At 39.3% G+C, this 16,960-nt stretch overlaps 1 protein-coding gene across 2 annotated transcripts in view; it reads right to left on the bottom strand.

Moving 5' to 3' along the window:
* LOC122554646 (torsin-1A-interacting protein 2-like) overlaps positions 1-16,960 on the bottom strand; it is a 41,020-nt gene that overhangs the window by 5,536 nt on the left and 18,524 nt on the right. For both annotated transcript variants that reach the window (XM_043700005.1, XM_043700006.1), the window contains 4 exons: positions 15,546-15,653; positions 7,716-7,805; positions 6,010-6,096; positions 1,120-1,209 (listed from right to left, as the gene is read on the bottom strand). In XM_043700005.1, the coding sequence (XP_043555940.1) occupies positions 1,120-1,209; positions 6,010-6,096; positions 7,716-7,805; positions 15,546-15,653 (375 nt within the window). The remainder of the gene's footprint in view (positions 1-1,119; positions 1,210-6,009; positions 6,097-7,715; positions 7,806-15,545; positions 15,654-16,960) is intronic.

Below are 16,960 nucleotides of genomic sequence, written 5' to 3'. Positions count from 1 at the left end.
CTTGGGAAACACCGCTATTCACTTCCTGTCAATTGAATACACACCCATTAATGTCTGTCTATCCTTTAGTTCATAAATCAATTCCTGTTTAGTTAACAATCCTTTAAGATACTAATAGTACTAAAATAAATGATTTTTGTGTAAATTTAATGTTGGAAAATAGAATATTGTCCTGTTTGAGCACTCAGCAAGTTTAGACGAAAGTGGGTACTGCAGATGCTGGAGATTAGAGTCGAGATTGGTGCTAGAAAAGCATCACTCTACTAATCTTGACCCAGCAAGTTTACCCTGGTTAGCCATATCAGTTAATTGTTGGCTGAGTGCAAATTAATGCTCCCCCTGCTCCATTCCTAGGTATGACCAATCACTTCAAATTCAGGGGAGTTTTCCTTTTACTTTCCATATAGACATCCATAGGCCCCTCTGACTAAGACTGCAGACTGCCCTGGGTACCAAATCCTTGGAGCTTCTTTTGAGCTCAGTAACAAGTAAAATTATAATTTAAATCTCTATCCTTGTCTTATATTTTAGAGTTAATATTCTGTTTTGTAAGGGGTATTCAACTCAACTTCCCTTTGACCATTAAGAAGTATATCTGCAAAAATAACATGATACACAATTCTCCCTCCTCCAAGCCTATTTTAACAGTATACTGTGCCCTTTAACATTACAAAGCAACATTACTATTTCCTCAGCAGCTGTTTTGAAGTTTTATTTTTATCTAATTGCTGATTTTACAATAAGTTCTTACCAAATTTATAAAGCACAATTTTTAAACACAGTCTATAGCCACCTGGATGACACACAAATTTCATCTTCTGTTCATTCTAATGGAGTACTGAGGATTGAATGGTGAGGGGAATTTGAACACTAACTCATCCTCCATCAATCCTAGAAACTAAAAAGAGTGAGAACAGACTATGGCATGCCTTCCCTAACTGCTAACATTAAGGGTGCCCTGTGAAATGTGATTTATTGGTCATTAATAAAGTGTATATAGGAAAGTCCATGCCCTGGCTGCACTCCTAGAACACCAAAAGTGGTCATAATACATTGAAAGAAAAGATCAATTGTAATGAAGCTGAAACCATCACTCCAGAAGAGTTTGTTACAACATACCTTCTGCACTTGGCCTAATGAACTGTGGAGTTCGTACTGAATCGGTGTGGTATTGTGGTTTCCTGTAGTTGGTGGGCTGGTAAGTATCAGCTATGGGAAAGAATGAACGAACATTTAAAATATACTGTATAGGTTCAATAACAAGAATGATTTTTTTTTTAAACTTTGCATGTTTCTAGTCGGAAACTCATTTGCTGCTCCTATGAGAGGATTGCATGAAAGACTTAACTATTGTAATACATGGCGATACTGTATTATGGACCTCACCTGCTTTACAAATGGTTAAGTACTGAACAGCCACTGTTATATTATACAACCATGATATTTGATTCGTGAGTTTTGAGAAGATTTGTAGCTCAGGTTGAGGTTCTGAATGTAGGTTTGCTCGCTGAGCTGGAAGGTTTGTTTTTCATGTAGAGGATACCAAATATATCTGTACTAACTATAACTCCAGCGAATGGAGCAATGTAACTACAATTTAATTATTAATTCTCATTTTTCAATTATATACACCTCATTTTAATGCAAAGTATAGCACTCCTTTGCTATTTCTACTACATGTATACATGGAGCTTAAACAATATATATGCATGGAGCAGAAACATATCAGGAATGAGGGATTTTAGATATAAGGTCAGATTAGAGAAAGTGGGCTTACTTCAAGCAGAGATGATTAAAAGGTGATTTTACAGAGATATTCAAAAACTATAAACAATTTTGACAGGGTAAAGGAGGATATACTATTTCCACTCGGTGGGTCAGTAACTTGGGGTCATAACTTCAAAGTTAGCAAGAGAGCCAAGACTGAATTGAGCAGCAACTTCTTTACGTACTTCGAGTTGTCAGGATTTGGAACTCTTTGCCTGGGAGAGTGGTGGAGATGGATTCCATAGGAGGTTTTAAAAGTGAGCTGGATATATATTTGAAAGAGATTAATTTCGAATGTTACGGATATAGGGCTAGAGAATGGGATTAGCTGGGTAGCTCTTTCGGGAGCTGGTACAAATGCAATGGGTCAGAATGGCCTCCTTTCATACAGTAAAATTCTATAATTATATCACAAAGAAATTAGGATATATGGGGAACTAGCTACAAAAGTAAACGATAGCAAAAGTTTGTTCAGTCACTAAAAGGGAATAGTGTGTGTAAAGTCAATCTTTGCCTCTAGAGAACAAGAATGGAGAGTTAATAGTAGATAATGAGTAAATGGTGACTTACATAAAAATACTTGTTAGTGTCATCATTATACAGAATACAAAAAAAATCCCATTAAAAGGTGGAATGGAGAAAGGAACTTAATGAAATTACAATCAAGGAAGTGCTACAAAAGCAAATTGATGGAGCTGTGGACAGACAAGTCTTTGGATTTGAATGGATTTCGTCCTAGGGTCTTAAAAATAGGTGGCTAATGATGTAATGCTTTGGTGTTAATTTTACAAATTCCCACAATTCAAGAAAGATTCCATCAGACTGGAAAATACAAATGGAACCCCTTTCCTCAGCAATGGAAGGAGGCAGTTAACAGGAAACCACAAGATTTCAAGAAAGCGTTTGATAAGGTTCCACATCAAAAAGTTTATTGCAGAAAATAAAAGATCATGGTGGAGGGCAACATATTAGCATGAACAGAAGACTGACTGGTTGGCAGATGTGCATATTTGTGCCTGATTGGCAGAATGCAATAAGTGGAGCCTGAACTTTTCACAATTTACATCAATGACTGAGATGAGGTGACGAAGGCACTATCATTAAATTTGTAGATGATGCAAAGAAAAGTTGGAAACTTTGTGGTGAAGAAAAAAATGATGTTTGTTCACTTTGGCAAAAAGAACCACAAAATACACAGGTTATAGCGAGGAGAATGTAAAGAGAGGATGTAAGAAAGTCAACTATACATAGCATTGGTGAGACTACACCTCAAGTACCATACACAGTTCTGATTTACTTCCTGGAGGATAGATAACTGGAAATAGAAAAGAGAAGCTAATTCCTGTAATGTAGGAGTTGTCTTATAGTAGGGGTTGAGAAGATTGAGCCTGTACTCACTGGAAGTTTGGAGAATGATAGATGTTTAGAGGAGGTTTTCCCTTTCCTGAAGGAAGCTGTAACTAGAGTTGGAACTTTTCCTGCATAGTTTGTAAGATCCTTTTCCAGGGTTCTTAATTTGTAAGTCTATGTTCTTTAGCTTTAATTGAGCAGAGAAGGGAGTCCTAGTTTCCCAGCTGCAGCTTCAAGGAACTGTTCATTTGTTTTTTCAAGTGGTCTGATACTATAGATTTCAGAACTTTAATAACTGTTCATGGACTGACAGAATCAAAGATGAACTGTTATACATAAAAAGTAGCAATAACTTTGGCTGAAATAAACTATTACAGACAAGGATAAACTTATACAGGAATTGAAAGCAATTAGCCATCTCTGGGAAAAGGAGGATTTGAAGCTACAAGAACAAAACTGTCTTGACATCTACTGCTTCATTGTCACAAGGATAACTCATTGCTGTTCTGAAGAATTTAAGGAGTTAACAGCAGGAAAGATGTGTCGTCAAAACAGACAGTTAAGGCTAAATATAACAAAGGGAACGAAGATGATACTTCTGATAAGGAGGAAAGTTTCTGGACTTGCAATAATTTGAAAGAAAGAATCTAAAGAACCATCAATAATATCACATCATGGGCTTGAAAGATGAAAATCTGTATAAAAATCTAACACCAAAACTCTTCCTTAGCAGAACTTCGAAGAACTTCCTTAGCATCAAACCCTGTACATTTCCAGAGGCGGAGTCGAAAAGCGTGGTGCTGGAAAAGCACAGCAGGTCAGTAATGTATGATGAAGGACTTATGCCCGTAACGTCGATTCTCCCGCTTCTCGGATGCTGCCTGACCTGCTGTACTTTTCCAGTGCCCCGCTTTTCGACTGATCTCTAGCATTTGCAGTCCTCACTTTCTCCACTTCCAGAGACAGACACTCGGTTAGGATCATTGCTAAATTCCACCATTAATCAGATAATACCCAAGTTGAGTTGTGAGGCTTAACTTGGTGACTTGAGGGGTCTTATTTTAGTTGCTACATGCAATAACGTTCAAATAATTATTTCAGTACTTGATTGTCTTTGAGATTTCTTAATAAGTAGCCAAATTAAAGGTAACTTGTGATTTACCCAGAACAGTAGTGTGTTCACGGGCTTATGATTTTAAAAAAAGTGAGATTTTTTTTAACCGAATAAAGGATGAACTGAGAGAAAAACAGGAATAAGTGAAAGTCAGGGCCAATATAATAAAAGGAGACTGATATCAAAGGTAACAGCCCATGAGATCCAGGAAAATTAAGCAAATTGGATCCACAATTGGCTTAGTGACAGGAAGCAGAGGGCAAAGGTTGAGGGGTGTTTTCCCAACTGGAAGCCTGTGTCCACTGGCGTCAGTGCAGGGGACTTTGTCATTTGTGGTGTATACAAATGAATGTAAGAGGATTGATCAGTATGTTCACAGACGATTCACAGAAGTGGTGGGGTGGCAAATAGTGAAGAGGATAGCCTTAGATTACAAGAGGATATTGACGAGTTGATCAGTGGCAAATGGAATTCAAATATCAGGAGGTATACTTGGGCAGACAAACAAGGCAAGGGAAACATGATAACAGTAGGACCCTTGGAAGCAGCAAAGATCAAAAGGACCTTGATACGCACATACAATAGTCTCTTTAAAAAGGTATCAGAGCAGATAGATAAAGTAATTAAGGCGACATATGGTATACTTGCCTTTATTAGTCAAGACAGAGTTTAAGAGCAGGAAGATACTGCTAGAATTAGATAAAACATGAGTTAAGCCACAGCTAGAATATTATCTGCAGTTCTGGAATCCACATCATAAGAGGGATGTGATAGCACTGGAAAGGGTGCAGAGATTTACCAGGATGTTGCCTGAGCAGAGAAGATAGAGAGAGGGCACGATGGAGATGTATAAAATTATGAGGGGCATAGATAGGCTACACAGGAAGTAACTTTGCAGGGATCAACAAGCAGGAGGCAGAGATTGAAGGTAAGGAGCCAAAAGATTTAGAGAAGGAAATGTGAGGAAAATCTTTTTAGCCAGAGGGTGATTGGAATCTGGAATTCATTGCCTGTAACATTGGTATGGGCAGAAACCTTCATAACAATCTAGATGTGCACTTGCGATGACAGGGCTATGAAAATAGGATTAGAATAGTCAGGTGGTTATTTTTAACCAGTGTGGATGTGATGGGCCAATGGGCCTTTCTCTTTACTGGAGACCTCTATGACTCAATGCTCCTTATTTTCTGTCTTATAATAGGCGAGCCAAAGTCCTCTTTCAGAGGGTTGTTAGGCTATAGCATTCTTTTGCACAAATATATTCAAGGCGAAGGGCTTTTGATCTATGCTGAAATCAAGGTGATGGCTTAGGTAGGGAAGCGAAATTAATAGTCAAATCAGGCATGGTCTTATCGAAGTTTGATGGACTGAATGGCCTACACCCTGCTCCAATTTCTTATGCACAAGATGATCAGATCATGGCAGCTTCAAGTCCAGGTGTTCCAGCAGATTGAGCAGAAGCTGTGTGGTCATTCTAGGTAACTGAAGATTCATTTGTGTAGGGAGTCAAACACTCTTCCTTTCCATCGAACGCTGGGATAGGAGATCCAATTAGTGAGAAAAGGGCTTCTTCCTGTTGGTACTTAGGCTGCCACAGGCAATCTCATTTATTGACAGTACCAAGACACATTCTGTTCAATGGCTGAACTCTAACAACATTAAGTGACCTTCGTTTCTGCACAATGGTGTAGTTTATAAGCTATTTTGTCAACGAATTTGAAACTCTATTAAACACAACAAAGTCAGATAGGTACTCTAAAGGACTTTAACCAACTTACCTATTGGTCTCAACCTGGTAGATTGTGCACAATGTTGTACATCAATATAGTTCTGGCATTCCCCGTAGCTTGTGGCTTGAAGGTCAGCTTTAAAGAGGAGAGATGAATTAGAAATTATACTATGGCAAACTACATATAGGTGTTTAAAAAATCTCCAATATGCTCACCAACAGGAAAGTTCACTTTTTATTTGCATGTATGTTATTGGAGACATCACTCCTGGCTCCTATTTATTGGAAAGACTCAACTGCTGCAATAGATGTACAACTAAATTACAAGTTCCTTGGTTTCTGAATGGCTAAAACAAACAACCATTCAATACGGATGATATCAAATTTATCTGGTCCAAATGTATCTTCAGTGAATACCAATGCTACTTCAATTCAGTTAAATTGGTAATTTGGAGCTACAATCATGGCCTGCCAGCAGAAGAACATAATGAGAATATAAAGTACAGTTAACCTTTGTAACAAGAGCAATTTTTATTTAATTAAAATAATAATTCATGGGATTATGGCAACATTTATTATACATCCCTACTTTCTTTCAGGTGGGTGATAATGAGCTTCCTCCTTGAATTGCTGAAATCTGTAGTGTAGGTACACCCACAGTGCGGAGAGAGGGAGATCCAGAATTCTGACTCAGCGGGATTGAAGGGATGGTGATATAGTTCCATGTCAACATGATGTGTGGCCTGGAGGGAAATGTGCAGGCAGTGGTGCTTTAGTCGTTATAGGTGTTAGGGGTTGCATTTGGAAAGTGCTGTCTGAGCAGCCTTGGTCAGTTGTTGCAGTGCATCTTGTAGATGGTGCACGTTGCCACCAGTGGGAGTAGGGAGTGTAAAAGTTGAAGATTTTAAACTGGATGCCAATCAAACAGACTGCTGTGCCTTGGATGATATCAAGCTTCGAGAGTACTGTTGGAGTTACATTCATCGAGATAAGCAGGGAGCATTTCATCACCCTCCTGAACTGTGCCTTGTGGAGGATGAAAAGGCTTTGAGTAAAGGATGTTACTCTCTGCAGAATTCCTAGTCTTTTCTCTGCTCTTGATAGTGGATGTTTCAGCAATAGTAATGCCATTGAATGGGGTGATGTTTGAATTCTTTGTTGAAGACATTCATTGTCTAGTACTTGTTTGGTACAAAATGTTGTTTGCCACTCATCAGCTCAAACCGAAACGTTGTCAAGTTCTTTCTACATTTGAACATGGATTTCTTCAGTATCTGAGGCATTGTGTAACCACCAGCTAACATTCCCACCATAATAAATGCAGAGTGAAAATGATTGAGAATGAGAATAAAACAATATTATTGAATGGCTGATTAAGCTTGATGGGCAGAATAGCCTACCCTTCTCCAATTCCTTATGCATCATAAGACTTGGATCATGACAGCTTCAAGTCCAACAGATGTTCCAGCAGATTGATCATGCGCTTCTGGTCATTCTAGGTAACTGAAGATTGGATTATGTAGGGAATTCAAGTGCTAATTCCTTTCTGTTCAACTGTGAGAAATCCTGTTGGCATTTAGGTTGCTGCATTAAACTTCATTTATTGGCCATTTTGAATTCCAAAACATTAAAAGTGACTTTCATTTCTGCACAGTGGTATCATTTACAAGTCTTTCTTTCAATGAATGGGAAGCCTAATTAAGCATAACAAAACCAGGCAGACAGGCACTCCAAAAGGATCTTATTCGAACTTACCTGCTGCTCTCCACCTGGTAGATTGTGCACTACGTTGTACATCAGTGTAGGCTTGGTATTCTGTCTTACTTGTGGCTTGGTGAGGGCCAACTATAAACAAAAACGAATAGGAAATTGTAGTGCAGCCATTTATCAGCCCAAGTCTAGACATTGTCCAGTTCTTGCTACATTTGAACATGGACCCATTCAGTGTCTGAACAATGTATATATTATGGTGGGATGTTTGCACAAAGTTAAACTAATACATTTCCATAGAGAATAAACACTGAAAAAGATGGGATCCTAGCAAAATGTTCCTTTCCCACACATTACATCAATAACAAAATGTCTCCTTTAAAGTAATGCACAAAATTTCCATCTTCAAGTTTGTAAATGGTTTTGAATCATTTCTTTGCCAATTTAAAATCAAATGATTCTTGTGTCAAGTTAAGAATACTAGTACACCTATAATATGATGAGCCCGGTCATTAAAAGTGAGTGCAGAATGTTTTCCTCAAAAACATTTTCCTCTTCTCCCTGAAGAGGTTTGCTCTTCGATGGACTATATTTCCATGATTCATTAACAGGTATTTCTCCCATTGATTATTTTTTGTTATAGGTACTAATACCCAGGAGGGCATCATGTCCTTCCCTGATTTACAAATGTGTGCAAAGCCTTTCTAAGGGATTGCTTTTCTCATCATTTTCACTAACCCAGAGGAATTGATGTCAATTTTAATTCTCACCTGCTACCTACTTATTGAGATTAACTGATATCAGACTATGTGGTTTTGCTGCTCACAATATTAACTTGTCGAGTTACTAGAAAGCTATTACCCTGCCATTTCAAGAGGAACCTAATGGTCTACTTCAGAAGCATAGAGTGATGCTTGGTCAGCACCCCCATGGACTCAGAATTAAAGTTGTTGTTATATGAAGAAAAGACAGAGGAATACAAATCTGTCCAAACAAGTTATGATACACAGACAGATATTGAATTCCAATTCCAACAATGCTAGTCAACTGCCGAAAACTATACAATTCTCATATTAATTTCAAAAGAAAAAAAATGTCAGCTGTTATGATCTGATAATCCACAAGTCCATTTTTCTTCCTTTTCCTCAAAACGGTCAACATTCTTGATTTTTTCATTCATTCGTGGGACATGGTGTCAATGGCTGGCCAACATGAATTACCTGTCCCTAGTTACCCTCGAGATGGTGGTAGTGAGCTACCTTCTTGAACCACTGCAGTCCACTCGCTGTGGGTTGACCCACAATCTCATTAGGGAGGGAATGCCCAGGAGTTTCACCCAGCGACAGTGAAGGAACGGTGATATATTTCTAAGTCAGGATGGTGTGGTGTAAAATTATGTCCCAATACATGTGTGAATCATAATGTAACACATGTATTGGGCCAAGCAGTGGAATGTGGTGAAACGGTTAAAAATTATGTCCCAATACATGTGTGAATCTAACCGGAATGGAGGTGTTGCTTAGTCCCGTGTGAATCTTATTACACACCTCCCCGTGTGAATCTTCTTATCTGTATGTAACCAGAATGGAATGTGTTTTTTAGCCTTGCTCTGCTGTTCACATGAATGTTTATATCTGGAAAAGAGTATATCAGCTGGAAAAGTCTCCAGTTCGGTGAGTCTGCTCCGGGGTTACGTTTAACCGCCGAGCGTGGGTTGTTGGCAACCGCTCTACGAGAACTGACGGCTCCCAGTTCCGGTAACATGTAGAGTGAGTATAAGCCAGACCCGTTGGTTGTGGCGACGCTGCGGGGAATAAAATGCCCATATTCTAGCAGACTCGCCTCTTGGTCGTTTGTTCTGTGTCAGACTACTCTCCTACGAACCTGACCTTGAGAATTTTTTAAAACAGATGGTGATTGTCCTGAGAGGAGAACTTGCAGGGGATGGTGTTCCCATGTATCTGCTGCACCTGTCCTTTTAGATGGAAATGGTTGAGAGTTTAAAAGGTACTGTCTGAGGATTTTTGGTGAATTTCTGCAGTGCATCCTGTAGATAGTAAACCGCTGCTGCTACTGAGTGTTGGTGATGGAGGGAGTGGATGCTTATGGACATGGTCCCAATCAAGTGGGCTGCTTTTTCCTGGATGGTGTTAATCCCCTTGATTGTTGCAGCTGCAGCCATTCACACAAGTGGGGAATACTCCATCACACACTTGACTTGTGCCTTGTAGCTGATGGTCAGGCTTTGGGGAGTCAGGAAGTGAGTTAGTCCCCTCAGTATTCCTAGCCTCTGACTTCCTGTTGTAGCCACTGTGTCTATGTGATGAGTCCAGTTGAGCTTCTGGTTAGTGGTAACAAGCAGGATCTTGATACTGGGGATTCAGTGATGGTAACACCACTGACTGTCAAATGGCAGTAGTTAGATTGTCTCTTATTGTTAATGGTCACAGCCTGGCATTTGTGTGGTGCAACTGTTACTTGCCACTTGTCAGCCCAAGCCTAGATATTGTCCAGTCTTTTTGCAGTTGAACATGGATTGCTTCAGTCCATGTATTCACCTTGAATGACCCAGCCTTTACAGCCCTCTATGATAAACAATTCCACAGATTCACTACTCAGAGAAGAAATTCCTAATTGAGCATTAATGACTAAGGTCCCACTAGGGAAAATGAGTAACAAATCCAAAACTAAATAGCATCATATCTAAATGAATGAAGCAGCTGCAACAAATTAGACGAACTAATAATAGAGAAATTAATAGGTTGACCCAACAACCATGACAGAGATTTGGCTATAAAGTGACCAAGCTTGGGAGCTAAATATCCTAGGACACAACTTTTAAAAGATGTAGCTAAAATGAAAAAGGAGGGAACCTTGATTTTAAAAAGGACAGGCAGCTCAAATTCAGAAGCAGAATTAGTTTAGAGCAAAGGAATCGCTTGGGCCAGAAATATGTAGTGAACATTGCAATGTACATGGCCTATAAATAGAGTATAAATCAGCAAATTAGACAAATATTTATAAAGAGTAATATTGAAATTATGAGGAACTTCAATCTTTACATAAGGCTGGGGAAACCAGATTTGTACACATAGGGCGGAGTATGAATTCATGGAGTAGATACAAAATAGTTTTCTAGATCAATGTGTCAAAAACCTGTCAACTTGAACAGGTCATTTTGTATCTAGCACTGTGCAATAAGGAATGGATACTTAATAGCCTTGTGTTAAAGGAAAGAAAAATGACCATATTACAACAGAATTTTGTACGAAAATGAATTGGTCACATCCAAAATTAAGGATTTAAACATAATATAAACCAAGCTACACAGCCAACTCACCCTTCATAATACCCAAGGTAGGTTGGGAAATTTTTATTTTCTTACCTGTTACAGCTTCAAAAAACAACTTGGTGGATTTGACAAACCTAATTTCCCTTTCATAAATCACCATTTACTCAAAATCATAACATAATTAACCCAGTGCCCTGTAAGCATGTCCCGAACAACAGATTCTAGCATTTTCTCTCCTATTGGTGTTAGGTTAAGTAGTCTACAGTTACTTTATTTCTCTCCTCTTCATTCATAATGGTTATGTTTGGTACTTGACAATCTAGGGAAGCTGCCCTGAAATCTGGAGGAATTAAAGGATCTGGCTCATCAACCACAGCTAACTGTAATCAGTTACTCATTTTGTGATCACTCACAAGGATGATGTACGTCAAGCCCAGGGTCACCACAAAAAAAAAATACATACAGTTCCCAGTTTACTCTGACTGATAGAAAACACTGCCCATGTCCCCATACTTAACAAGAACTACAGTTTATTGCAAATAAATAAGTTACAGACAAGGTAAACAAAACTATGAACTATCACAAGATAACTTTTACAGTTAAAACTCTAAACTCCTTTTAAATCCCGGTTTATACAGACAGACATGGGCAAACTAAAACTAGTGTCGTGGGTGTAAGGAAAACCAACTGGAAAAACAGTTCAATAGAACCAGTCCACAGGGTCCAATCAGATATTCCTTTTCAGTCCCAGGATTGGTTTGGTTCTTTGAGACCCTTTCTTCAGATTCTTTCAATACTTCTTGGGAGGCACAGGTTGATTGGTACACAATTTGCAAACTCTCTTAGTTACGGGTGACAGGCAATGGGCAACAGCCTACAAGCCATGGTGGGAGAAAATAATTGGCTTTCTGCAAGCTTCAGGTACTTTTACTGCAGAGAAAGACACCGAAGCTGCTCTTCCAGCAGAAAGGACACTACAGTAAATGCTCAAGCTGTTCATCTGTCCAAGGGTCAGAGAGCTGCCCTGAGGCTGATGACTTCCATCATCTCGAACTGTTAACATTTGCAAGAAACATTCAGCTACCTGTTACCAGCAAAATCAGTCTCTGCACATACACCCTTTGCTGTAGCGTCTTAATCCACCTCCACTTCTTGCAAAGCAACTGCATAAACACAAATCACTTAAAGGAAAGAAGTGTAGCAATTTCATCGCCAGTCATTGGTTTTAAAACCAATCTTTTTCCATCATAGTCCAGCATTAAAGAAAATCAAGTAAAATAAAAGGATGCTGTTTTTACATCATTAATTTCCCCAGCACTACTACTTATTTAAATTGATTTTTTCTCAATGGATTTTGAGTTCTCCATTATTTCTGGAATGTCTTTGTTTTTTCTACGTGAGGACGTATTAAGTTATTTTTAATGTGTCTGTCATTTCTTAATTTATTTGTTTCTACATCCAAAGAATCCTCGTTTCTTTCACAAAGTTATGATTATTTACGTACCATAAATAAAACATCTACAAGCTGTTTTTAAACGTCTCTTATTAGTACAGAGGAACCTCGATTATCCGAATATCGGATTATCCAAAGGGGATCTCAAGGTCCTGATAGAAACATTACATCAAATAGCTGTTTTAACCCTGATCGCGTCTTTTATTTACAGGTACAATGATTAAAAATAAACTCAGCTCACTGAAATGTTGCCGAGAACAGGCAGTGTCTCTAAATGACTCCCCTCCTGCCCTCTCTCTTTCCTGGAGTTATACACAGGCGTGTACCCTAAACCACCCTTCCCCAGATAATCTCTCCAACATTGTCCTGTACAGAGCGCAGGTGGAACCTGTCAAAACGTAGTGTGTGTCCACACATGCGCACGCTATTTGGAGGCACCCCACAAAGACAGCAGCAGTCTTACTGTTGGTGGATAGTCCAGCTGCCCGGGGGGGGGGGGCGCGGTTGGTGTTACCGGACTGGGGGCAGGTTGGGGGTGGACACGGCAGGAGTGGGCAGGGTTGGGGGGTGAGATCTCTTGACTTCTGAACGGAGAGCAGATTTCACAAAAAACTCCGAGCCCCAGAGGAAAGGCATTGAATCAATTAACCGAATATTCAATCAGTTATCTGAACGAAATAGTGCCCGCCCATCTTGTTCAGATAACCAAGGTTCCTCTGTATATGCTTATTTCCCTTCTCCGTCCTCAATGTCTTACTCCTTTGCCGAATTACAAAATTCTTCAAATTCTAAGGCTTCTTATTCTTTGTTGGAACATTACAAGCTTCTTTCTTTGATCTAATGTTATTTTTAATCACTTGTTAGAGAAAGTTCCAAGTGTGACCACAGTTTTGTGTCTCAAAGAAATGTTTATTCATTGTTGATTAAGTATTAATACATCAAATACAGCCCTTGCTTGTCCAGCATCTTTGATTATCCAGCCCCAGCCTCTCCCTACAGCTCAAATCCTCCAACCCTGGCAACATCCTTGTAAATCTTTTCTGAACCCTTTCAGGTTTCACATCTTTTCGATAGGAAGGAGACCAGAACTGCACACAATATTTCAACAGTGGCCTAACCAATGTCCTGTACAGCCGCAACATGATCTCCCAACTCCTGTACTCAATACACTGACCAATAAAGGAAACCAAATGCCTACTTCACTATCCTATCTACCTGCGACTCCATTTTCAAGGAGCTATGAACCTGCACTCCAAGGTCACTTTGTTCAGCAACACTCCCATGGACCTTACCATTAAGTGTACAAATCCTGCTAAGATTTGCTTTCCCAAAATGCAGCACCTCACATTTATCTAAATTAAACTCCATCTGTCACTTCTCAGCCCATTAGCCCATCTGGTCAAGATCCCATTGTAATCAGAGGTAACCTTCTTCGCTGTCCACTACACCTCCAATTTTTGTGTCATCAGCAAACTTACTAACTATATCTCTTAGACTCATAACCAAACCATTTATAAAAATGAAGAAAAGTAGTGGTCCCAGCACCAATTCTTGTGGCACTCCACTGGTCACAGGCCTCCAGTCTGAAAACAACCCCTCACCACCACCAGCCTCTGTCTTCTGCCTTTGAGCCAGTTCTGTATCCAAATGGCTAGTTCGCCCTGTATTCCATGAGATCTAATCTTGCTAACCAGTCTCCCGTGGGGAACTTTGTCAAACGCCTTACTGAAGTCCATATAGATCACATCTACCGCACTGCCCTTATCAATTGTCTTTGTTACTTCTTCAAAAAAAAACACAATCAAGTTTGTGAGACATGATTTCCCATGCACAAAGCCATATTGACTATCCCTAATCAGTCCTTGCCTTCCAAGTATATGTAAATTCTGTCCCTCAGGATTGCCTCCAACAACTTGCCCACCATCAACTCAGGCTTACTGATCTACACTTCCCTGGCTTGTCCTTACCAAATTTCTTAAACCTTTCTTCTTCCTTGGCATGAATTTCTGACATGCCTCCTGAATCAGTCCCAGAATCTCGTCATTGCTGTTCTACCATCTCCCCTGCTAGGCTTCCCGTAGTGCTTGTAATGAAGTCAGCCAGAGGGACATTATAGGAGCTCCCTCATTTGGGGCTGTTAATCTGGTTCAATCTACACACCCTGGCTAACAGATATAAATAGGAGTGACAGAGGTTCTGTTGACTCAGAGCCGGCTCTGAGGAAGCCAGACCAATGTCAAGTATTTTGCATGTGTAAATAAGAACATGGTGACAGGATGCCAGCCTCCTTCTCTGTCAATCATCTCTGGCCAGCTCCTCCCTCATGTCTTTATAGTTACCTTTACTCAACTGTAATATCGTTACGTCCAATTCCAGCTTCTTCCTCTCAAATTACAGGATGAATTCAATCATATTATGGTCACTATCCCCAAGCGGTTCCTTCAAGTCTAACGAAGTCTACTTCATTGCACATCACTATAATCCAGAATTGCCCGTTTCCTAGTGGGCGCTACTAAAAACCGCTCCCAAAAACTCTCAGATATTCCATAAATTCCTTTGCTTGATTTTTACTACCATCTGATTTTCCCAGGCCATCTACATGATATTTCTAATGTGCCTTTCTTACAGGCCTTTTCTATCTCCCGATTTATTTTCCTCCCCACATCCTGACTACTGGTAGGAAGCACCCTCCCAGTCCCAGCTCCCCCCCCCCCCCTTAATTCTTTCCATAATTTTCCATGCAACTGAACCTCTCCATCCACTATTTAACCTTTGAAATTTTCCACCCCAGAGACTTGAGGATGCTCAAGTTTGAGTATCTTCAAGGCAAAAATCGATAGATTCTCGATGAATAATGAAGGTAGTAGGGTAATGTAGGAAAGTTCAGCTAAAGGAGAAATCTTACTGAACGGTAGATCATGCTTTAAGGGTAAAATGACCCACTTCTATTTCTGATGTTCTCATGAAAAGTAGAAAATGTAGACACAATTAATTGCACAAATATAAGTCCTGTGCCTTCATGCTTAAATCCAATATGTTGAAACTAAAATTGTTAGCTGAAAAAAGTTGATTTCTCCATAGCATGCAGAGTTGAAACACCACCTTACATTTATATCTAATGACAATCTACCTGTATGACAAGATGCAGGAGATCTGGGCTTATCTTGGGCTTGGCGTAAATATAGTGATGTCTGTCTGTCAGGTATTTTTTGCGTATTGCCAGTTGAAGGAAATGGCTCTGTAAAAAAAAAATATATATACACGCAATTGTAAAATCTGTTCACCTCCACGAACTGCAGGTGCCCTTTTGATCAAAAATGTCAAGGACTTATCATACACAGATTCCTCAAATAACAATAAAACATGTTCACTTAATAAATGTGAATGCTCTTTCCCTGAAGAACACAAGAAATAAAAACAAGACTAGGGAATTTAACCTTCAAGACTGCTACCCAATTAAACAAGATCATCACTCATCTCAACTCTACTTCTTTCACTTTTCCATATCGCTTGATTCTCTCAGAAATAAAAATTTTATCGCTCGGTTTTAAATATACCGAATTCAGAGCACAGTAGGCACAGAATTCCAAATATTCACAACTATTCAGTGAAGAAATTTCTCATTTAGTGTCCTAAATGACCAGCTCCTTGTTCTGAGTCTATAACCACTAGTTCTTCATATGCCAGAGGAAATACACTCACAGCGCCTTTCCTATCAAGCCCTAAGAATTTTATGTTTTAGAATTTTATTTTTCTAAATTCTAGGAAATATAAATAATGGATTGCAGACAGAAATATAAAATAGATATCACAATCATGATGTTCATGTCCCTTGTCCGCATAAGAATTTAGGAGGATCAGTAGACAATTCAGCCCCTCAAGCCGACTCCACCATTCAATGCAATCATGGCTGATCTCATTTTGGTTTCAACTCCACCTTCCTCCCTGCTCCCCATAACCCTTCAACACATTACTAATTAAAAATCTCTCTTTCTTCCTTAAAATTTGCTCAACATCCTGGCATCCACTGCATTCAGATAGTGAATTTCCACAGAATTACAATCCTTTCAAGTAATTTCTCCTTATTTCTGTTTTAAGCCAGCTACCTCTTATCCAAAAAAACTATGACCTCTAATTTAAGATTGCCACACAAGAGTAACATCCTTTCTACAGCTTCATCAATCCCCTTTACCTTCTTATATACCTCAATTAGATCTCTTTTCATTCTTCCAAACTCCAGAGAATATAGGTCTAAACAACAATTTATTTTCCTAAGATAAGCCCCTCATCTCTGGTGAATCTAATGAATCTCCTCTCAATTGCCTCCAATGTAACATATCTATATTCGAGTAAGAGAACTGAAACAGTACACAATACTCCAGGTGCTTGTAGAGTTACAGCAACATCTCTACTTTTATATTCTATTAGCAATAAACGCTAAATTCCATTTCTCGCCTTATTACCTGCTTCTCTTGAATGTTGACTTTGTGACTCATGCATAAAGACACCCAGATCTCTGTGCACCAAAGTACTCTGAAGTTAATC

The sequence above is a fragment of the Chiloscyllium plagiosum genome, chromosome 11, assembly GCF_004010195.1.
Source record: "Chiloscyllium plagiosum isolate BGI_BamShark_2017 chromosome 11, ASM401019v2, whole genome shotgun sequence".
NCBI classification, from domain to species: Eukaryota; Metazoa; Chordata; class Chondrichthyes; order Orectolobiformes; family Hemiscylliidae; genus Chiloscyllium; species Chiloscyllium plagiosum.
The sequence above is the reverse complement of the archived record's forward strand: the minus strand, read 5'-3'. Positions and strand labels throughout refer to the sequence as shown.